This window comes from Pangasianodon hypophthalmus, chromosome 27, assembly GCF_027358585.1.
Source record: "Pangasianodon hypophthalmus isolate fPanHyp1 chromosome 27, fPanHyp1.pri, whole genome shotgun sequence".
Classification (NCBI taxonomy): domain Eukaryota; kingdom Metazoa; phylum Chordata; class Actinopteri; order Siluriformes; family Pangasiidae; genus Pangasianodon; species Pangasianodon hypophthalmus.
Window position 1 is genome coordinate 7,965,999 of NC_069736.1, and position 25,206 is coordinate 7,991,204.

At 38.7% G+C, this 25,206-nt stretch overlaps 1 protein-coding gene across 1 annotated transcript in view; it reads right to left on the bottom strand.

Annotated features, from left to right (window-relative positions):
* Positions 1-9,580: 9,580 nt before the first annotated feature.
* atp2a3 (ATPase sarcoplasmic/endoplasmic reticulum Ca2+ transporting 3) overlaps positions 9,581-25,206 on the bottom strand; it is an 82,145-nt gene continuing 66,519 nt past the window's right edge. The window contains exons 12-21 of the mRNA XM_026922130.3: positions 23,646-23,762; positions 21,581-21,799; positions 20,869-21,204; positions 18,939-19,159; positions 17,783-17,985; positions 16,703-16,788; positions 16,154-16,287; positions 15,877-15,994; positions 15,600-15,717; positions 9,581-13,541 (exon numbers count right to left, since the gene is read on the bottom strand). Of these exons, the coding sequence (XP_026777931.1) occupies positions 13,495-13,541; positions 15,600-15,717; positions 15,877-15,994; positions 16,154-16,287; positions 16,703-16,788; positions 17,783-17,985; positions 18,939-19,159; positions 20,869-21,204; positions 21,581-21,799; positions 23,646-23,762 (1,599 nt within the window). The 3' untranslated portion in view covers positions 9,581-13,494. The remainder of the gene's footprint in view (positions 13,542-15,599; positions 15,718-15,876; positions 15,995-16,153; positions 16,288-16,702; positions 16,789-17,782; positions 17,986-18,938; positions 19,160-20,868; positions 21,205-21,580; positions 21,800-23,645; positions 23,763-25,206) is intronic.

The following is a 25,206-nucleotide window of genomic DNA, read 5'->3' on the forward strand; positions in this document are numbered from 1 at the left end:
TTTCCCCCTTTTCTGTTCCCCGCGTCGGGTCCTAAAGCCCGTCAGCCTGTGGTCCTGAGCAGAGTGACATCTAGCTGCAGTCCTGCACACTCAGCCTCATAATGGGCAAAAGCCTCACACTGGGCACATGTGCAAGCCAAGTTTCAATTTTTTACTACTTCCATCCTTGCATTTTAGGTGACATTAGATAGTATAATCAGTGAGTCAATATTATTAATGTCTGATTCATTAAGAAGATTCTCAGGGGTGGAAAATACTTGAGTAATTGTACTTCATTACTATACGGAAATATTATTTTGGTGCATTTATACTTTACTCGAGTATTATCGAAACTGAATACTTGTATTATTACTTCATTACATTTCAAAGAAAAAAAAAACGTACATTTTACTCTTTCCATTTTTATTTAAGCCACCAAAGTACTTGTTGCAAATCTTGAAGGTCTCTTCTTCTCTCATCTACGAAGGCCCTGAGGGGACACAGTGATGGAAAAAATATGAGATGGGAGGAAAATTACTATTTCAATGCTTTTGTGTTCGCTCGCAAAATTTTTGCATTCCCCGAGAAACTTTGCGTTCTCTCCTAAAACTTTTGCGTTCACTCGAGAAGCCTATATTTAACTAAGTTAGCCTGTTTTTTTATTTGTTGTTGCTAATGCCAAGTTAGACTAGCATTGATTCAATATTTTGATTCAGTAATTTTTTGGATGGATACTTCCACTTTTAATCGAGTAAGGTTTTATTATTATCTACACTTTCACGTAAGTATAATCTCTCAGTAATTTGTCCATCCCTGAAGATCCATTTTCATTTATACTGATAATCAACTGTCATAATACACTTGACATGCATACAACACACACCTTTACACCTGCCCACCATGCAATTATCCAATCAGTCAATCATCTAGCAGAAGCAATGTGTAAATCATGCAGATACAGGTCAAGAGCTTCAGTTCACATTCACATCAAATCACAATGGGGAAAAATGCGATCTCACTGACTCTGTCCATGGCATGTTTGTTGGTGCCACAACCATCTCTAGAGTTGCCTGGTCTATTTTCAGCTGTCCAGTTTGGGTGAGTCTGTGCCCACTGTAGCCTCAGATTCCTGTTCTTGGCTGCCAGAAGTGGAACCTGATGCAGTCTTCTGTTATTGTAGCTCATCCGCCTCAAGGTCTGACCTGTTGTGCATTTCGAGATGCTTTTCTTCTCACCACAGTTGTAAAGAGTGCTTATTTGAGTAACCGTAGCCTTCCTGTCAGCTAGAACCAGTCTGACCATTCTCCTCTGACTTCTCTCAACAACAATGCATATCTGTTACTCACTGGATGTTTTCTTTCCACACCATTTTACAGCAATGTACCCTGATGCTGTCCTGCATGATACTATTTCAGATCTCACCGTGCACAAGAATGCAGTTTGCCTGTTGGTAGGAACAGGATTTACTAGCCTAACTGATTAGCTGCTGAAACATGCTAGACAATAGTCTCAGAATCAGTAAAAAGAAGGGATGTGGAAACAGACAAAATACAGTACAGTTCAGCACAAAAACTCTTATATAACTTTATTGCTAGCAAAACCTGCAGTCACCTGGAATTAAAATACATCATCCAGAAAAGATGCAGATGCTAGCCAGACTCAAATAACATTTTTACATGCAACGAGAGAACACCACAGCACATAGCGGAAATGTTGGCCAGAGGCTTTCTGCCTTTTTGTCGAGAGCACAAACACGATATGCTTCACCAGAGACATTATCAGGAGAGGATAAAGACCATGGCTACATAACGCCTCTACCTTACTTGCCATTTTTTAGCCTAGTTAATTGGGCCTCCAAGGAAACATAACATGGGACTGGGCAGCACAGTGGAGCTTTCACTTGCCCAGTGGCAGCTAATGAATTTATGATTTTTCCACCCCTGAATGAAGTTACAAAATAAGCCCCATGGCTTTGGGCTAATAACAACCGACATGCAAGTTATTAAAATTTGATGTGGGCTGCATCAGAAATAGAAGGCAGTTGCCTTGATGCCTCACTGCCTGTGCTGTCAGTGTATTCAGAAGCTAAAACAGTACCTGTAAGGAGATAGTTTGAGACACGCGCTGAAGCCAATATATGTCACTGATGGCATTTAACCTCAAAGTCTAGGTTAGATAAAATAAAATTAAGTTGATGCTCAGGATTATAAGATGTGTAAGGCAACAAAAGATACTCAGGTTTCTCAGGTATCATGTCTTAGTACCTTCCTGCATCAAAATACAACCTGCAAAAAGCAGCATTTTTAGAAATAACAAAAATAATATAATAATAAAATATAAAAAATAAAGAAAATAATCAATGATAGGATGGTCTCATGCAGCTCGAAATGAAGTGGAATTACTGTTACATCCCTGAAGTTGATTATTTTCCAATAACACCATGCCCTGAAGTGTATTATTCCCCCAGTAGCACAGCAATTTACTAATGATTACAATTGTTCCTTATTAAAGAATGGCGCTTCATACTTTTTATTCATTTAAAGTTAGATTTAATATCATGGAATGTCCATGAGACAAAATTATACACATTCCTGTTATTATTGACATTATAACAGCTACAAACCCTTGTTCCCTCACCAGCCTGTCTTTTTTTTTAATCTCTCTTTTGAAGTCAACAAGACAAAAAATGCAGCTTTTCAAGTTACCAAGAAACCACGAAGAGCAAAGCCATCAATCCTGAAGACTTCCAATGTTGAAAGTTACAGCTTCACCTCGGACTGTTGTAAAGCACTGACACTGGAGACTCCTTCCAAAAAATGCTAAATATGTTTCTCCACACAAAAAAACCTCACCCCATCAACAATGTGTGTAAGTTGTTACTAATGAAACGACAATGCATTAGAACAAGTGCATTAATATAAATCTGTAATTCGTCTTACAGCTGGAACTAATTCCCGGAACTGCTGTTATAGAAAATGAATCAACACCTTCGGACCAATTGAGCATCCACCAGCACTGTGTTATAAATGTCATTATTCCGCCACATGGCTAGAATGTAAAGTCTGACATGTTTTTATTAAATATATACTCTGAGTTTGAGAAAGAAGCAGAGCAACCCAGCATGGCTAATTTATCTGAAAGGTCACTTAACTGCCCTTACGCTACTGGATCACACATTACCACATCATTACACGTGTCCTACAAGCTACAGTCTCTAGCAGCCCAAGGGTCTATGCAAGATTCTGATGTTACTGCAACATACCGGAGCTTTTAAATGCTCGATCACTTGGGATAGAGTTTTAATTCAGGTTCATCCACGGATGTTGTTTGTCAAGAGCTTCTGTCTGAGGCATTAGCATAAGTATATGCACTCACGAACACACAACCACCTTGTTTTTTTTCCCCTCCCTCTGTGTCTTTGCAGGCTTCTCTGTTTTTCTCTCTGTTTGTAAAAGCAAGACAGAGAGACCAAAGATGGAAATCAGGGAGTGTGTGTGTGTGTATGTGTGTATGTGTGTGAGACAGAGAGAGAGAGAGAGAGAGAGAGAGAGAGAAGGTTGCATCTTAAAAATATTAAAATATCTTCAGTTCTGTACTTTTGACGAAAAGCACTGACAGGTTTAGTTTTTCCTGCTGAAGGTTTGGGAGCTGTGAAGGGCCCAGAGGCTCGGCGCTGAGGTGTGATTCTTATGGCTCGTACTATGGCAATCTGGTCTTCATAGTCACACTGCAAGTCTATTTCACTCATACACAATAGATCTGCATTGCAGAGACTGTGCTAGCAGAATGTCATTAGCATACTGGAAATGATGATGGACTTAAATGCGTGGTGTCGAAATGTCCAGCTTTTTTTTCTAGCTAATGCATTTCCTGGTAATCTGTTTGTCTTTTTTTTTTTAAACTATAACCAACTAGTCACAAGAACATGAATAACTACTGATTAAGCATAGGGACACAAGGTCAGGTTGAGGATATTAGAGCAGTAGATTTAGCAGACAGATAGACTCATAGAGCTTTTGAAAAGCTGAAAATAGCTGAGCAGGAGATTAATATAATAAATGTACAACAGTAAGATCATGAAGGAGAATGTATGACTGTATTTTATTGATCAATGCATGCACTGAACAGATAAATCAACAAATATTTGAGATGAGGACGGAGTTATGAAGAAAAAGCTCCAGGGTACTGACGCCGGCTGTGTCGCACATTGGATCTCTGATTGGATCTCATGAGAACAATCAGTCAGCTTTGCCTTCCCTGTAGTCGAGCAGTTGGAGGAAAAGCACAGCAAGCGGAACTAACGACCCCTCGGTGGCACTAACGAGACGCTACCTTCCGCTCTCCTCCTCATGGGAGCGTATCCCAGCAGGCTCTGCAGAAACCCCTAGGGCTGAGGGTGCAATCGTGATACTGCTGACTCAGCATGGCACGTTTAAACACTCACATTGAGTATTATGTACTAGAGCTCTGTATATTGTGTATGACTGAGGTGATACTGACAAAGTAACCGAGCGTCATTAGAGGTGTGATGGTGGGAGGCTTAATACGAAATTATGTCCTGTGTTATGGCCACATGCAAGATTTGTGTTGTGTCAGTCAACATGACACACTTTGGTGAGATAAAATATATCAGGGTGGGGGAAATATGCCTAAACCAATCTGATGCCAATTTAGCATTTCAGGCAAGCTGCTGAATCAGCCCCAATACCACTATCTAGTGAGGCTAAGTGTACACATTTAGATTATTTAAATCCCTTTAGGTTGTTAGGTTGTCCATCTGAGGGAATCCTTAATGATTCTATGTAGAATTCTACAACAGCTCAAAAAGGGCTCCAACCTTTTAGGAGGCTAAGAAACCTTATTTTTTCATGAATCTTAAAGGTGCAATATTTGATTTTTTTTTATTTCTTACTAGTACAAGCAACCTGGAAAATGTAAAAAAGAAATGGTATCACAATTATAATTTGTGGCTGTGAAAAACCCAACTGTGGGCTGGTCTGGAGTGCTTGTTTGTGTTTACATGTACCTCCTTTCTGTCTTTTTATAGACACTCCCCAACTTCTCTTCACTCCACCCCGATCTCAATGTTCCCGGACGCGTGTCTATGAAAATGTGCATCTTAAATCTGTAAAAAGCATTAAACTGTTTGAAAAACCTGGCCAGCTTTACCTAACAAATCCAGTAGATACATTTTTATCACTCAGAGAGCCAGGTAAGGTAATAATTTAGATGAATTAACTTCACAGAAATATATGTAATGTTAGCTAAGTCCTGTGCAGAAAACAATGCCAACACCGGACACCGGTAGTGATGCTCAATTGAAAAACTCATGAGAGCTCATTGCAAAAGAAAACAGGACAGCAAAAGTACTCTTGACCATTCTTGTATCAGCAAATTAATGAGCTAAAGTTCATAATTTCATGTGTTTGTGTTATAAGTTGTAACTTGGCTATCAAATTGTTGAATGGGAAAAAAGCACATGTCAGGCTAAAATGCTAACACCATCAACATCAGTGGAGCTCTGCTGGCCAGCGTAGATTCCAGGAACGTGGATTTGTGTACATGGTCAGAAATGAATGGTGGGTTTAAGGTTAAAAAAAAAAAAAAAGTAAGTTACAATGTTCACCCTCGTAACTATTAGAGCTCCAATCTTTTCCCCCTTTTTTTCCTCCAGTGTATCAAGGCAGTTTATCTAAATTTGAAATGCCTGACAGGTGTTCAGATGAAAATAATCACCAGTAACCTGGTAATAAAACATACCCGCTTAATACATCCACTCCTAGAAAAATGGTTCTTCAACAGTTCTTTAAGGGTTTGTGAATGGTTTTGATCTCATTACTGCTTATTAAAATGAAAATCTAATCCTGGGTAAGGAATAATGTGCTACTTAAGTAATTTTTCACCATATTTTCTTACTTGAGTCATTATATAGATGACTTTTACTTGAGGAAGGCTAATCTCAAGTAAATCTTTACTTGAGGAAGGCCATTCATTTTGCCTCAGTGAACAGATTCGATATTCTGCAAATGCAGCAGTGTCCTATACATGAAAAGGTGATGCCACCCTTTAGTGTGCTCTTGGCCTTCCCTTTTCCAGCCTGCGTTCAAAACGTGGTACACGTCAGTGCCATTATGAAGCCCGACTTGGCCTCAGTGAGGCAGGTTGAGGAGACCTGCAGTAGGCCACAATACTGTGAACACAAGGCTACTTTTAAAATTAGAGATGGTGATGAGTCATCCTTCCACGTGACTATTATTGTTACAGCTTAGCCATTATTGTAATGCAGGAAGTATGGATCGTTGCCATGAGATAAGAATTGCTCCCTCAACTATCAAACTGTAACTAATTAATTGGCACTGAGCACTGGTACACACAGCACACACATTCAGCTATAATGCAAAAAAGGAATGGAAATTGATGTTTTCACTCCACCAAAGGCTCTATATTAAGTAATAGTGATTCAGTGCATGCCCACTTTCAGCTCTGCATGACTCAGTTAAAGTGTGAAGGGCACCGAATCACACTTCCGAGTTTTTGCCCCCCGAAGTAAACAATGTCAGTTTCCCTAAACTTTCAACTTTCAAACAAATCCAACCAAATGATATGCATTACATGTGAAAACTTGTGTGAGCTTTTAGTTTGGACCTGACTCACTGCCAGCTCATCCATGGGGGCAAGTGACACAAAGCCCCATCACATACAAATCAACAAATGTTAATCTTCATAAAGTTCTCCCTCATATGTTAAATTCCATCAAATATTAATTACCTCTTTTGATTGCCCAACGATTTTTAAAAATGTTGTTATTTGACAGATATACGTAAGCCAATATTCTATTGATCTGTTCACCTTTCTAGACGTTAACAAATGCCCTGCCCCATTTAGCTCCATAGAGTTTTATTGGACCTAATGTTCGAAAATGGGAACTGCAACAAGCACTAATAGAGACAGATTGGGATCTTCCGCTGCCTCATGCTCGTTCTGTGATCATTTTCAGTGGAGGAAGAGCAGCTGACAGGACAGTTAATGACAGAGTTGCCAGTTTGTCAATCTAGCTTATAACTTCTCTATGGCCACCAAGATCTTCTTTTATAGCAAATAATCGCTATTAAATTTAATAGATTTCTGCGAACAAAGGCAAAATATAAGTGCAGCCACTGTGTTTATGATTTACAGAACGATTTCTTTTGTAAGATACATTCTTCCAAAGATTGTAAGAGGATCATAGTGACCTTGTTTTCCACACAAAGGAGAAAAAAAGAAGATAAATGAGTCTTCCTTTTTCAATGCCTGATTTTTGGGCTAGTTTCAGGTCTTTTGTGAGGTTTTGTTTTGAGTTGTAATTGGGCATCTTGATTTAATTTTGTTTGATGCCATTATTAATGTCACCCTGCTCCACCAAAATCAGTGGTCATAAGACCTGAACACCTTCCTGTCCTGACCAGATAAATTGTGCCCCCCTTTTTTACAAATAGCACCAGTTGGGATGGTAGAGATTTTGTGACAAGACATGAGTAGCCAGCTTTTGGCTGTTCTGTCCCTTATAAAAGATAATATTACTGTACTTTAACTTAATGAACTTAAATTTACCTGAACTTAAAGACATCAGGTCTAGTGTGCTGTTGACTTGGTGTCATATATGGCACACCTCCGTAATTATTAAACTGGCACTTTATAAATTAGTAGTCATTATTTATAAATTTCTATATTAAAAATGCATCTATAGCTCCCAGGTGGTGCAAAAGAAAAGCACTCTGATGGGCTGGTTTGAGTATTTCAGAAACTGCTGATTTGCTGTGGCTTTTCATGCTCAAGAGACTCTAGAGTTTACACAGAACGGTGCGAAAAAAAAAAATCCAGTGAGCTGCAGTTGTGTGGGTGGAACCACCTTGTTGATGAGAGAGGTCAGAGGAGAATGACCAGACTGGTTCTAGCTGACAGAAAGGCTAGAACTCAACTAACCACTCTTTACAACCGTGGTGAGCAGAAAAGCATCTCAGAACGCACAACATGACGAACCTTGAGCCAGATGAGCTACAAGAGCAGAAGACTGCATCAGGTTCCACTCCTGTCAGCCAAAAACAGGAATCTGAGGCTACAGTGGACACAGACTCACCCAAACTGGACTATGCAGAATCTTTATTTTTAGTTAACTATTAACTATTAGTTAATAAATTGCCAGTTTAATAATTAATGTGTTGTGCAGCTCTTGGCATCACTCAAGGTCAGCACAATTAACCTGATGTCTTTATACAAGTTATTGTGAAGCTATTGGCTCTTCTTCCAAGACTCACTTCTACAATCACAGCATTTTATATAAACTGTTAACTACTTCTAAATAAAGTGGCAATCATATAATTAAATTGCTGTGCAACACTCACCATAGACAAAGGTTAAGAACATAATTCACCTGATGTTTGTATACACACACACACACACACACACACACACACACACACTCTTTCTGGGCTATGGACAGGTTTTCTTAGACATGCAGCGTCAGAATGTGTATAATTGACGTAACAAAGGATGTGCATTAATGGACGCTTCTTGTGGTTGATCACTGAGGTGGTTTTACTTCTGTACCTCATGTAGGTGCATTTTTTATTAGCTCAGAATGGCAGAAAATTATAATATAGATTATAGTACAGTGCAATTTTATAATTACAGTGATGTGCAATCACACCATGTCAACAACCTAATTAACCAGATGTCTTGAAGTTTAGTAGCATGTTTAATCTCATGTTTCTAAATCTAGTGCTTAGCTCTAATGAGTTAAGTATTTGTTGCTAGACCTTATAAGTTCTATAAGTGTGCTGGGATAGGATATTGATTGGTGCTTCTTTTAAGTAATTTTAGTAAACAGGTAAGCTTTGCTGACTTATTACAATAAGTATTGAAAGGTATGAGTGTTTTCACCCAGACTGCAAGACTGCACCATTCTCTGTGGTCATTCTGTCCATTAAAAGTCCATTAAGTCCATTAAAAAATGATTAACATTGAAAACATGAATATTGAAAAATAATAACTGGAAATATGATGTTGCAAATAGAACCTGAAATCCCTCTCGTGTTTACCTGTTACTAATGCAAACTATTTCACTTGCAGTTATTTGCTGTAGAAAATTAAGGCATTTCTTAACAAGGGTGAAAGTGTAGAGAATATTCCTAAATCATATAAATGGGTTACTAATAGTTTTAGGTCACCACCTACTCACAAATTCTTATTTCTTCACAAAACACAATTGATGTGCTGCTTGTGATCTGTGTAAACCTCTGATTATGGATGAGTTCCTTCAATCATGTCAATATCCAGCTCACTTCTATCATCTATAACTTGAGAAGATGTACAGTAAAATATTATAAAATTGCCTTTAAATTCTAATCTCTCTCAAATTATATCTCTAAAAGCTGAATTATTCTTTGTGCACATCTAACATATTTGTGTTGAACATAAATCTAGTACAGCACCACTCTGCCATCTGGTGGTTACCAATAGTTATTACAAAATCACAAAGATATCAAAAAGATTTATAAAAAGGTGATTAGTGGTAATAGTAATAATGGGTAAAGGCTCCACAGCACAAAACATACACCTTAAATAAATAACAAGATAAATAATCTTTATTATTTCCATGTCTTTATCATATATATAAAATTATGTATGCACAATCAATATTACCAATGCAATGCAGAAATTCCGTACTCAGTAGTGGGTACAAGGCTCCAGATGCTGCTCAGCAGAAACTGTGCACATAAAACAGGGTTCCCAGGTAAAGCTTGACAATTTATCAGTTAACACATAGACAACTGTATGATGTCTTTATGTCTTTACTACAACAGAAGGTTAAAAAAAAAAAAAAAAAAAGTAGTTCAGAACTGTCAACATTTATAGCAGGAAATCTGGTGAATTAATAATTAGCCAGCATCAACTGATGAATAAAATATTAATAAATTAGATGATGTTGCCTTTCTCTGATAAACACGTACACAGATGCACGATTACAATCCCGGGCCTCTGGAGCCACTGGAGCCACTGTACCCACCCCTAAGCCCTTCAAAATGTACACACTTTAAAAACTTCATTACCCAGCATTCAACATTGGCATGTGTAAACCAGAATATAACTCAAATCAGCCCCTGCTCATGCCTCCCTCTCTTACAGAACTTATACATCCATATATATATATATATATATATATATATATATATATATATATATATATATATATATATATATATATATATATATAAAATATACATTGCACGCATTAAGTGGTTCTTTTATTATCATCATTTTAACTCTGATTAACTCTGTATCTAGGTGCATTGCTTTAGCTTATTAGATGTTGTACCATTTTAGTCTGAACACAAATTCTTGTTTAAGTGGTGAAGTGAACAGGGGCTGAAAGGATCTGGGGGAAAAAAATTCTCAGCTATTCTCAAACCAACTTAAAAAAAAAAAAAAAAAATTCTCAAATATTATTAGCATGATTCTTAACTTTATTTTACAACTTTTCAAGCACAAAATAAGTAAGTAAAAGATCTCCATCAACCTTTAAAAGCAAACTATTAATAAGCAAACTCTGCTATACACAAACAGAACAAGATCCCCTGATGCCACGCCCTTGAAAAAAAAAAAATCATTCATTTCTTTTGCTGCTGGTAAATAGGTTAAGTTTTTTTTTTAAAAAAAACTTAAATATTACATACTGTATAGGTTATTAATTACAGTAACAAGGTTCCATGCAATCTTTTTTTCTCCTGTACAGATTGGAAAGAGATCAGTAGTAATTAGCGAGGCTGTACAAGCCCATGGTTTCTGTTGCTTGGACTGCCAGTGGTTTGTGTAGCCACAGTGAGGGGACGAGGCCTTATTGCCGTTATGTCAGTACGCTGGGCTTTGAGTTCTACAGTCTGTTTATTCCGAATCGAACAGATGTACAACACAAACCAGCCACTCTGTAGATGATGCCCGATGTTTCTCAAAGTTCTGCCAGAGCAGTTCAAACCGGTATATGGATGATTTTTTTTTTCAAACCGGTACATAGAGCTAAAAAGACTGCTGTCATAAAGACTTTTTTATAAAATGGCCGCCGACACACTGTAGGCTATACGTTTCACATAAGCACATCTGTCACAATGAGAAGTGCATCAAGACTTGGACAGATATTACATTACATCTCCCAATATCTATATTATCAAGGTCAACATAGTGGCACATAGGCAATGGAAGTAGCTGCTCTGCTAAATCCCTGCGCGCACACTCGCACTCTCTCACACACACACACACACACAAACACACACACACACAGAGGCCCATAATCAGATATTGAGAGCATTACACCTTGAACAGCAAAATGGACAAGCTAAATAAACCACCTGGGTTCTTTCAGTCAAATACATTATTATTATTATTATTACTGATATTCATAAAAAAAAACCACACACACACACGAAAAAAAAAATCCCACGGAGCTAGGTTGGAGAAGCACTGGAGGAGGTGGCGAGTCTGTCAACAGTAAAACTCCAGAGATTTTTTAGACGATGAAATGAATTCCGTCTGAACGGAACTTGAGGTTGAAATGGGTACGAAAAAGATATGAGTAGAAGCAAACCAGTTTCAAATAAAAAGAAAAACAAATAAAAGCAGTTTCGCATTCATAAGGAAGTGAACATACATTCATAAGACACCTTGCTCTGTATATTTAAATGTGTTTCTTTCTCTCTCTCTCTCTCTCTCTCAGTGTGTGTGTGTGTGTGTGTGTGTGTGTGTGTTAAAAGCAAAGAGGCACCCTCTCCTCCCATGTGGGTGTGTATCCTTATCCTAGCGTAAAAGGCTTCAGGTATGTTTATACATGCTGAGGCTTCTTGCAGATTATATTTTACACGGAACTGCGCTATTTTCTGAACCTTCTTTACAGCTCTACATCCTCTTTCTCTCACTCACTAACAGGAATCAATCCTTTTCTTTGGAAATGGGTTTGCTAGCAGCTCCTGGTGACTAGTGTTCCTGTGAAATTCATATAAAATGTGAAACGAGAGAAGGAGCCTGTTAGAGAGCCTGTTCGCTTCAGAGTCAGTCGATTTACGCGTGTCAAATAAAGAGCTACGTGACTCAGCTAAACGACCCCTCAGCACGATTCCCAAGAAAACACAGATGATAGGTCTATCAGGACATTTCAGGGTAAGTAAACAAGCAAAAAATGAAGTGCTCGTGGGTAAACATCACCAACTTGGGCCTACAGACTCCCTGGAGCTGCTCGTCTGTAAAACGCTGTAAAACCGCAGCTGGGAGTCTTTAACTAAAAAACTTCGGAACAATTTTGAGGCTTTGGAGTTTAAAAAAAAAAAAAAAAAAAGGCGCATTTCCACCAAAGGAACTTTTAAAGGTACCCAGAAATGTTTATAGGTGGCTAGGATGCTTTCAGGGGTACAGGAACTTTTAGAGCATCTCCACTCAAGAGAACAGTTTCAGGAACCCGGGATTTTTCCACCAGATCCATGAACCTTTTTAACTCCTGCTTGATCTTAGATACTTTTTGTACTATTGGGGGGGGGGGGCTTGCCATGCCGAATGCTGCTTATTGGTCAACTGCAATCTTCAAAGAATGACAACTGATTACTAAAACGTTTTCTATTCAAAATGGCACAGAACTGGCAAATTTGTGACAAAAACATGTGAAATTGCTTTTGAAACCTACATGAATTGTTCATATTCACACAATAATGTAAAATCAAAAAAGGGACACCACAGCTTCAATAACAAGGTGCTTTGACCTCGGTGGAAATGCGCCTTAAACAAATAATGTACATGGTGTGAGACTATAGGTGACTAGTCAATTAAACTGGCCTTGCATCTGTCCCTGCACACACACACACACACACACACACACACACACACACACACACACACACACACACACACACACGGACATGGAGCTGTCCAGATGGCGTTTCTCTTCCTGCACCTCCCACGGCCCTGGGATGGAATGAACTGTCCATCTGTGGCTTGAACGTGATCCAAAATCTTAATTCAACAAGCAAAACACAACGTGACCTTTAAACTGTGACCTTTTCCTCTGCTCTCCCAGTTCTAGCTCCAGTTATTGCACTAATATCTACTGCATGGAAGCCAAGAAGCCAAATAAAAGAGAATCCCTAACGAACTTTCACGGTTTATCACGCAACATTGTGTTATGGAGGCCATGTTTGTGCTGTTACACGACAATACACACTCACACAGGTGCAGACACTCACGCACTCAGACACTCACGCACTCAGACACTCACGCACTCAGACACTCAGACACTCACGCACTCAGACACTCACGCACTCAGACACAGCCCAGATTGTTTCTAGTGGTGACCGGGCCTGCAGGTAGGATGATTTAGAGAAGAGAGGCAAACAGGAGTGTGTGAGTGCTGTCTGATATATCATAAAAAGGAAATGGGGAAAAGAGAATGAGTGTATGTGCGTGTGTCCGAGTGTGTGTGCTGGAGCAAGAGGAGCCGTCCTAGAATTTCAGCTGCCGACTCTTCCTGTACCTCGCCTCCTCTTCCCCTAGAGAACAAACACAAAAGAAGAGAAATAATGCTTGAATATGCAGTGAGAGGGAACGTCACACAGACACCATGAGAGTGTAAGAAAGGGAAAAAAACAAAACAAAAAGAAATTTTCAAAACAGAAATGTCTTGAGAGGGTTTACAAGTCAATCTTAAGCCCTTTGGGCCCCATTCTCCATATGGCGCTTAGCAAATCCAAGATACACCAGTTTTACTAACAATACCAAAAAGTGAATGAGGTGGATTACTTTATTTATGGCTATTTTTTCCCCCTAATTTGTTCACCTGCCAAAATCTACCCACTAGTCAGGATTCAAACTCATGAATCAAAAGTACAATCAGAGTACAACTTACACAAAGGAACGACATAACCATAAGCTTGATGTGGTTTGAACGAAAGAGCTGGCTAACAGCAAGCTTTTATGTTTATGGTGTTGCCCATCTGTCTTTCAATGAGTGTGTCTCTGTGTATCTGTATTGTAACAGCAAGTTATGATTATCAACAAGTCAAACAAAAGATTGGCTAATAACAATGCTCCTGAATCATGGAAATTCACTTTAAAAGATGTTTTGGTGTGTGCACAATGTAGAAAAACTTGCATAATTTAATTTACTGTGACATTTTTCATTTTATATGGTCATGAAATTGTAACACACACACTTCATTAGTTTTCCTAATTTGCTACTTCTTGAATTAATTAAGTGCCACGGTTTCACTAATTTGTGCTCTCGCCTACAGAAAATGTCAAGTTCAGTCTCAATTATGAAAGGAAAACATCCAAAACATATGTACCGTATACAGAAAAGACATCTTATAAGTTACTAATGCCACGGGAGGCGACGGTATTGTGATGTGTCTCAATATGTCTCTATAACATGCCTATGCCAAACAAATCTTTAATTAAAAAATTTATCTACAGCAAAGACTTAGAAACTACACTTACATAAAACTACACAGTAAGCTGCTTTTCAGTTTATCCATTAAATCATTTTCTTTAGAGGAGAGTACAAATGAATCAAAATGTAGGGATAATTTTATTAATGTTGGTTACACACTCTTACATGCTTGATTTAACATCTTGTGGCTTTGTTAATCTAAATAAAAATGTGACTGGCTGTTGATGCCAGATGGGCTGGTTTGAGTATTTCAGAAGCTGCAGATCTCCTGGGATTTTCCCACACAGCAGTCTAAGGAACACCTTATGATGGCCAGACTGGTTTGAGGTGACAGGAGGTCTACTGTAAATCAAATAACCACTCTTTACAGCCATTGTCAGCAGAAAAGCCTTTCGGAAAGCATAACATGCCAACCTTGGGGTGGATGGGCTACAACAGGAGAAAACCAGGTTGGGGTCCACTCCTGTCAGCCAAGAATAGGAATCTGAGGCTACAGTGGGCACAGGATCACCAAAACCTGGACAGTTGAAGACTGGAAAAATGTCGCCTGGTCCAGTTTCAGCTGTCCAATTTCTGTAAGCTTGTGCCAACCATGGCCTCAGATTACTGATCCTGACTGACAGGAGTGGAACCCAATCTGGTTTTCTGCTGTTGTAGCTCATCCACCCAAAGGCTGGCATGTTATGCTTTCTGAAAGGCTTTTCTACTGATCGTGGTTGTAAAGAGTGGTTATTTGAGTTACTGTAGCCTTCTTGTCAGCTTGAACCAGTCTGGCCATTCTCCTCTGACCTCTCCCATCAAAGCATTTTCCTTCACAGAACTGCTGCTCACTGGATGTTTTTGCTTTTTTCGCACCATTCTGTGTAAACTCTAGATGCTGTTGTGTGTGAAAATCCAAGGGGCTCAGTACTGAAATAATCAAACCAGCCCTCCTGGCACCAGCAACCGTGGCACAGTCAAAGTCACTGAGTTCATATTTTTCCCCATTATCTCTGTTCTTATTAAAGTGGCTAGTGAGTATATAAAACATGTCGAAATGCACGATCTTATCTAATCTTGGCGTTATTGCATGATCTAATCTAAGCTTGCTGTTATACTGTAAAATGACCATAATTGGATTGTCAGAAGATTACAGATATTGTTTGTGCATATAAGGCACCTTCTAAATGGTGTCGGGAGATGTACTTGAGTGCCTCGTCCAAGAGGATGACAGGGAAGGAGATCTTGAGGACAACGATCCACTGGGAGCAGCAGAGAGGAGTGACCTGAAATATCAGCTGAGAGAGAGCGAGAGGAGGAGGACGGAGGGGGGAAAGAATGTTAATTAGACAACAGACTAAGTTAGAACAAGACCAGCAATCTGGTGTAGTTCTATCTCATTAAATGGAAGAAAGACAGGATAGCGGAATGAGTGGGTATCTGCACAGTACACTTACTGGTAGTGGCTCCACATACAATATGAGAAAATGGAGAGACAGGGAGAGTAAGATGGCTCCCAAAAGCCAGACATTAACCCATGGAGGCATCCTTAGCAGAGACTGGTTTTCTGAAAGACTGAAAGAAGGCAGACAGATAAACTAGTCTGCTGTATCTCTAACTAAACATTTTAATAAATTTTATTGAATAACAATTGCAGTTCATCTTTAACTCTTTGGTTCTCTGTACCACAGGTTAAACTATTTCTCCAGTTAGGTCTATGGCAATATTCCTCACCTGTTCAATGCGTTAAACATCTCTATAGTAACGAGCACAGAGAGGGCCATGGTGGTAGGATAGCGGGACTCAAACACTTCACAGTCGATGCCCTCGAACATGGGATTATCCTCAGTACACTGCATGAAGTGACGCTGCACAGAAACACAAGCCATAGGAGCAGTGAGGTAAAGCCACATCAGCACCAAACGCACGATTAGACTAAATCAATTCATAATGATATGTGTGATATCAGTGTGATGTTCCACGCAAGACTCCACTGCAGGAAACTTTTCAGGAAGTCAGGAAATTTTTTCAGGAACCAAAGGTTGCAGGAACCTTTTCTCTAGACCAGAAACTACTAGACTTGAGCTTACCATACTATACATGACTAATTTATTAAAAAAGCTAACAAAGAATGATTAATTGGAATTAAATTAACTCACTAAACTGAACCGATATAATTATTAGAATGATCAGTCATGATGACACAGAATGAGAGTTTGCTCTCAATGAGCTGAGTATTTTGTTTAACAATGTATTTAATTAAAGTTTATCAAATGAACTCACCAGCTGCTGGAAAGACACCTGTGGACCGTGTTCATCATACAGGTACCACCAGGTGGCAGCACCAACTGTTCCCAGTCCCACATACCCTGAAGAAAAAAAACAAGAAGAAAATGATAAACACAGGAGCAAATCTCATTCATCAGATGAGCAAAATGTCCAGTGTTAGCACGCTCTTTTTTATGCCAATCAATAAAATAGGACTAATAAGATCAACTTGTCTCATCAAAGTTCCACAACATTAAATGTAACTATAAACAATTTAAACAACAGTGTGACATTCTTTAATAAATTTACATTGTAATCATTGGAAAATCACTGTGGTATAAAAAGACTAAAACAATTCAGGATGCTGTTATAGTATAATAATCCACTTTGGGGTGGTAATGATATCACACCACCATGGCGTGGATTATTTTCCAATCACAGCACACGCCGTTGTTTTATTCTTTACATAAGACATGGCAACAAGTTGATATTTCAAAGTGGCCATGAATTATTATGTTGTGTAACCTGGGCCCACAAATTAATACGTTTTGGGAATGTCATACTGGTATGACAGACATACATGTCACATGACGTATATGTCTTACCAGTTAATTATTTGGTCTACTAAAGTCTATTCATGTTGAGAATTTGCTTAAAGCACAGGTTCCTAACACTGGTCCTTGAATACACCTGTCCCTACACATTTTAGTATTTTTCCTGAGTAAAACTGAGTGTGTTAGAGCTGGGAGAACACAAAAATGTGCAGGGCAGAGGATAATCCAGGACCAGGATTGGAAACCTGTGACTCCAGTATGTTTTTATGCGTGATTCATGATGCATAACAGTCTAACTCAACTGATTTCTCTATATGACCAATTTGTGGCAATGAAACAGGTGTGAGAAACTCAACTCATGGCCTTAATATAGTCATTTGTGGCCACAACTTATTAAAATGTAACCACCATGTCACTCCACAGACTTTGTAAAAACAAACACTGAATATCAGCTAAGTAATCATGTACAACATAACAATCCAGCTATTTACACATGAGTGTATTGGTCTGTAAGAGCAACGTACACAACAGCACATCTCACCTCCGATGGCGAGGTATCTGAAGAAGAGCCAGCCGGAGATTAGTGGCTCTTTGGGGTTGCGAGGAGGCTTCACCATGATGTCCAGGTCAGGGGGGTTAAAGCCCAGCGCTGTGGCAGGCAGACCATCTGTTACCAGATTCACCCACAGCAGCTGCACAGGGATCAGAGCCTCAGGAAGACCCAGGATGGCAGTCAGGAAGATGCTGGAAGGGAAAAAGAGAACAGAGAGAAAGTGAATGTTAGTGGAAAAAAAAAAAACAGTAGGCACACAAATATGACAGTGTATGAATAAGTATATGCAGATGGCCACATACACAAATCTAATATATACTATCTAAATGTATACAAAATGAGCACAATGGAGATATACTAGATTTACTGTGTGTAATGTATAAAGTTCAGCATTCTGACTTCAGAGTATGCACAATTTACACAAATACAAATACACAAATATGATTTAGGCTTACTCAATTCACACTAGCAGGTGACAAGTTGCTCGTATTGCCTATAGTTTGTCTCTTGCAGCGTGTTTCGACCACTATTATTGTAGTTCGTGGGTGTGCACTGTCTAGTGTATTTCTGATGAGAAATGGTCAAAACGTAGTCAAAATATAAATGCTGACTAATGCTATGTAAATGCTAACGAAACACAAATTAAATAATACAATAATCAGTGTGAAAATCGGTTGTGCTAAAAGCACTATGTAATAAAACAACTGAATTGGTTTCCATGGGCTTTACAGCTCCATAACATAAAAAACAAGCAGAAATAATGTCAAATTGATTCTAAAAAAAAAAAAAAAAAAAAAAAAAAAAGTGTTAATATGATTTAAAAAAATTTATTGAAAGTACGTCTTAACTCTGGGTTTGTGCTTCTGTAAGTGGAAAAAAAGCTCTAACGTCGCCAATAAATAAAGAAAATCGTACAACACTGTATAATGTATTAAATCTTGAACAGTCCAATTATATTAATAATAAATATGCGCTACAATCATTTGGATATTTGTGGAAATATTTTTACACCAGAAAATGTCTCCGGCTGCAAACAGTTTGAAAACCCATGGAATTATGATTCAGCTCCAGCTCAGTCTGAATCACTTAAAGGCAACAGTGTTGGATTTATTTGGTGTGAAGTGGCCAGGCTGGGATGACTCACCAGACGACCTCTCCCACGTTCGAGGAGATGAGGTAGCGGATGAACTGCTTCATGTTGTTGTAGATGGCTCGGCCCTCCTCCACAGCGGCCACGATGGTGGAGAAGTTGTCGTCGGAGAGCACCATTTCGGAGGCGGACTTGGCCACGGCCGTGCCTGAGCCCATGGCGATGCCAATTTCGGCCTTCTTCAGAGCAGGGGCGTCGTTCACACCATCGCCAGTCTGAAAGAGATGGAGCGAGTTAGGAGGTGGAGGTTAATTAAGGGTTAATGTAGTGGATTCCAACATTTTCAATATGCAGATATGATCAAACCCTGATTAGACAGAACAGTGAATGTTTTTTATATTGAGGTGTGTTTAACGGCTATGCCTTAACCTACAACAACCCTTAAGCTTGTTAAGCTTGTTTTTTAAACCATTTCACCACAGCAAGTTAGCTGTCCACCACAGTAAAATAATTTTTATGCTATCTGTCCTCATCTGTGAGATAAAGCTAGCTGAGAACTGTAGGCCTTGAGCAATGCTGGGAACAGAAATCAGTGAGGCATGTTGGGATGCACAAGCCTTAGTGACTTTGTATTTTAGCCAATTTGGGGGTAATTACAGAAAATATTTCTTAGCTTGCATTTATTTCTAGGAGTGTAAATTGCCCAGGCAGCATGAAGGAGAGGTCCAAGTTCAAGAATAACTTTGGTACCAGGTCTGCCAGATTGAAACAATTCTTGTCACTGGGATACAATATCATGTAGCAACATAATTGTCACAATCCTGAGATTTTAGCTGATGATTGTCATAAGCTGTGATTAACGATTTAACTGTCAGTTTTATGCCACTATTCCAGTATAAGTCTAATAACTGGAAGGCAACAATCCTTTAGCTACAGAACTCCCCTCACTGCCTATTACTGTGAAGCATCTTGTACTATCATGCTGATAGTTAAACACCAAATAACAGAAGAGTCTTTGGAACAGCCACAGGGAATGAACTACAGCTGGGGTTGGGTAACTTAGCAGATTTTGCAAATTGGACTAATTTCCTTTTCAGATTATTGGACTCATTCACTGGGCTTGAAAATACAGTGTAACCAAAGCTGTGATTTTGTGCTTGTCTTTGCAACTAGATCTAAATCCATGTTGTTCATTCCAACAGCTACTCTTTAACATTACATTAGGGCCTTTGTAATACGGCTGAGTGATATGATGAAATAGTATTGCAATCATGACAAATAATGTCAAAATGTGCGTTCTGAGATATTGGGGATATTGTGATATTTTATTAATTTACAAAAAAAAAAAAATAATAATAATTACAAACTGACGAGAAGCAGCTGATGTGATATTAAAATTTTGTACTTAATTTGTAACATTTCCCCTCTTTTATGCTAATTTTTAAATAAACAAAAATGTTATTTTTATTTTATTATTTATAACAACTTATTATTTATGCAATACTACTTTATTGCTCAATCATTTTCAAGAATCGTGTTATTTCTGTCATATCGCCCACTCTTAATTAGCAAAGATGAATTAGTTAAAACATTTAAATATTTACTCTAAATACCATTTTTTAAAACTCTGGCTTTCCTAAAACCCCGACATCATTTTGTTTTAAAAAAGAAGGATGTAAACAACAAGTATACAACTAAAATATTTTTACGCTCGCTTTTGAAGCATTTTTCCCCAGTATGTAGGTAGATGCAATGAATGCATTTAGTAAATAACTAATTTTAGAGCAAATCCTACAGATCAGATTTAGTTCTTCAGCCAAATGTTGAAAGCTCAGCTAATTCATGTGCTGTGTGCTGCACTGTAACTGAGTTTGGATGACTGCTGTCAGCTCATATATTTGTGGTCATTCAATTATGTAATAATCCTGACAGCCCTGAATACAGCACATGGCACAGGTGAAGTCAGACTCTCTCTCGCTCTCACCATGGCTGTAATCTCATCAAAGGACTGCAGGTAGGCCACGATCTTGGACTTGTGTGCGGGTTCAACACGAGCGAAGCAGCGTGCACGTTTCACCGCCTCTCTCTGTGCCTCGACAGAGAGGTCGTCAAACTCACGACCCGTGTACGCCTTGCCCTCGACGTCCTCATCCTCCGAGAAGATCCCGATGCGCCTGCATATGGCCACAGCCGTGCCCTTGTTGTCTCCCGTGATCATGATGACGCGGATGCCTGCCTCACTGCACAGCTTCACTGAGCCGATCACCTCCTTCCTAGGTGGGTCCAACATGCCCACGCAACCGACGAAGGTTAGGTCCGACTACAAAATCATATATATGAAAAACTCAGAATCAAGCACTGATACACTTCTGGTGAATATCTGTATGCCTTATAAATTGCCTCTTAGAAAAAAAAAAAGCAGCACAGATCTATTCTGAAATTTTTTTAAACAGAAGTCTAAAGAAATTACCAGAACTACTGCCACTTTTTTCTAAAATATTGCAATCATCTTTGAAATAAGATCTAAAACACTTATGCATCTTCAAAGTTTACATGTTTTGTATACTCTATCAAAAAACAAAACAAAACAAAACCAAAAAACCCCCAAAGGCTGTATTTCCTTTAATTGTGAAATAACGGGAAAACACGCTTACAATTCAACACATGCTTTTACAAACACTTTCCCTTTCCCTGACCTCATACTCTGAGAACTTGGCCGAGTTCTCCAGGTCCATCTGCTCCTTGCGAGGGGGGGTGTCCCGTGTGGCCAGTGCCAGACAGCGCAGTGTGTCCTTGCCCGTGCCCCACTCTCTGATCGTCCCCATCAGCTCCTCCTTCACAGCCATAGTCAGCTGCACCTTCCCCGTGCCCACCCGTACATGTGTGCACCGCTCAATCACGCTCTCTGGTGCTCCCTATCAGGAAGAGAACAGATGATGAGAAAAGATGGAGACAAAATGAGACACGAGATGGAAGTGCATATGTGCCTGATGAAGAGAGAATGAAATTCCTTTACATGAACCTAAATGTAGTTATAAGGCACTTTAGCTCAAGACTATGCATCATATTAAATGGTTAGTAAAATACTGTGTGAACATTTTGGAATGTAACAGAATCCTTAAGTAGGATAAATGAATGCATGCAGTACAGTGTATCCTGGAATTTAAGAGGCTAGTTAATATTTATGCACCATGCTCCAAATGAATAAGATATAAAAACATGGCTACTATTGATTTTGCTGTAAAGATGTAAAGATCAAGAACTGCTTCAGTGAAAGTGGAAAACATAACATTAATGCTGCACTAACATGCAGAGCATTTTTAGTTTTATGAGCATTTCAGAGACCCCTGATGTAGACTAGTGGTTTTTTTTGTTTGTTTGTTTTTTTTTTCTTTAGCCCCATTTGATGTTATATTATTTCCTAAGTGTAAGCCTTTTCCACAGTCCTGATCTGAAACCCTCTGTCAGGCTTGAAAAACTCATGTAATTAAATCCTTAAGAGAAAGTAATCTTATAGCTATTAATGCTGAAACCTTGTAATTCATATTATAAGTAGTTTTTGCTTGTCTAATCACCAGCACTAAGATGCTAACCTCCACTAGGGCAGCTATGACACTTCCAGGGTTATATTAGTGCCATTATTTTGTAACTGCTGGACTAGAGCATCTACCATAAATACACTAATAAACGGGATTATTAGACAAAACTGTAACATACATCAAGGCATACATACATGGCACATACTAGAGAGTAAACCCACACCTTACAATTCTGAAAACATGGTAAAATGTTATTTATTTATGCAGATCAACTACCATCTGTCCATGTTGTGTTCAAAGTTCTTTGTTTTTTCACATGGTAATGGATGACAAAGGGATTTTAAAGTGCAACCTTATATTTATACCCCAGTTACACAGGGAATGGATAAAGTTAATAGAATTCCTGGGGACTAAGGGCAAATGAAAAATATTTTTTCAAGAATGACAATTTCTATTTATTTATAATATTCATTTTTAGCATTCTTTATTAAGAATTTTTTTTGTTAGGACTAGTGGAAAGAGTGGAAAGTTGTGTGTAATGTTTATTGATTACTTCAATGCTGTGTGTTTGAATGCATTTACAAAATTTAAATATAAAGATTTTATAGGCAAATTTTTAATACTGGAGGAAAGTCATGACTTTCTTTCTTTCTTTATTCATCAACATTTCCTCCTGTTTTCTCCCCAATTTTGCAATGTGCCAATTACTACCCACTGGCCAGCTCTCCTCCATCACATGACAGGTAACAAATGGGGAGGCTGAAGGTGAACGAGACACGTGAAGCCAACCAACTGTTTTTTTTTTTTCTCTCTCTTGAATTGCTGCTCATGCTGCATCACAGTACAGTGTAACACACTCTCAGGAAAGTGCTATCTGTCCTTGCCCAATTACGTGAGCTCACAGATACCCACGATTGGCTCGTGTCACTGTAATTGACAGGGAAGAAAGAGTACACCATCCCTCCCACCCACAGACCATGGACAGTTTTGCTCTCCCGGCCATGGACGGCTGTAGAATCACCGGGATTCGAACTAGCTATCTCCCGACAATTAGCCAACACTTTGATACTGCACCACTCCAGACCCCTATGAGTTATTTTTATCTGTATAATCTGGAGATGTTCAATGCAGTAAACAACCAAGACAGAAATGCGTACATATTTATTATTCGTGTCTTGTTAGTGAGGCAGACCAGCTGGTTGGAGTTGAGGAGGGTTCGTACCTTAACAAACATCCTGCTCTGGACGCCGGCCTTAGTGGGCGTGCAGTACACAGACATGGACTTCCTGTCCCGAGAAAACTCCAGGGTGAACTCCTTATTCATCAGCTTCCTGATTACCTGAGCCAAGTCAAAAGAGTTGAAAGTTAAAAGAACAGTCAGCTGTGTGTGTCTCTATTTGTGTGTATGAGGCTGCTGTCATTCTCGGCTGTTCTCTGGGGTGGTGTGCGGATGAGCTTGTTTGTGGCCACCTGTCAAGCCCAGGTGCTGAGGTTTTGGCGTGCGCACACACACACACACAGATGAAAAGAGCTGGCACTGACAGGCTCGATATCATGCTGTTACAGTCTTAGAAAACCTACTTGGTTTTAACTAGATGTAGTACTTGCTTGCTGGTTCTAACATATGCAAAATATTCTAATAACTGCAAAAAATATCAAATGTTGGCACTAATTCAATCAACCTGTTTACATGCACTCGAATTTATGATTAAGTAATCTAAGAAAAAACCCATGTTAGTCACTTATTGGATTCTTTCAGTAAGAGCAGCAAGTAAAGTTTAGTTCAGTTTAATGACATGTACTATTAGCACCCCCACATTTTACATCAAGTAGCTTAAGTAGTTAAAACTATTTTATTGACCGAGTATGGAAGAAGCACTGAAAAATCCTACATCACATAACTCAATTTATCTTATTTATTGAATCAGTAATAATTTAAAATGCTTCACAATATATATGTTTAGTCAATTCTATTATTAATGACTTCTTGCTATTTACACTGATCAGCCATAACATTAAAACCACTGACAGATGAAGTGAACAACACTGATTATCCCGTTACAATGGCACCTGCCAAGGGGTGGGATATAAATGTAAAACACACACACACACAATACAGTTCAACCCATAGACGTATGTGGAAAAAGGCCAGAAAATAATTTCTCTTCTTTTGCAATTCAAACAATGGAAAGTAAATGTAAAAGATTTTGAACCCCTAAGGGTTTTTTTGGTTGTACCTCAGTTCAGTGTAGAACTCTAAAACGTTCAGTGTAGAACCCTAAAACAAAGTGTTTTCCTATCAGAAAGAGTTCCAGGTAGAAGCACTTTTGGTAGTTAAGAACTCTTAATTATACAATGAACCTCTGAAAACAGTTTTTTTTCTAATAATTGATTGCCTATAGCTTGACAGTGTAAACACAGGGAAACAATAGAATAAAAAGCTTAAAATCTAAGACAAGGTGAATTAAAATGTAAAATATTTCAATACGTATTAAATCGTTACATTTGTACAATGTCAGTTCAGATATATTGAGACTTTTTAAGGACATGCAGACATCCTCTAGACAAACACAGTATATCCACACTTTATAACTGATGTCATGACATGTGGATTACGGCCAATATCAGCCCGTTCTTTTTGGAGAAAAAAGATTTTTTAAAATAATTTCACAGATACGGTTTTGTTTCTAATATTGTTTTCCACCACTAGGGGGCAAGCACACCTAGCATGTTCCACTGATGGGTTTCGGATGACAGCAGATGATGACCTCATGCCAAAAGGC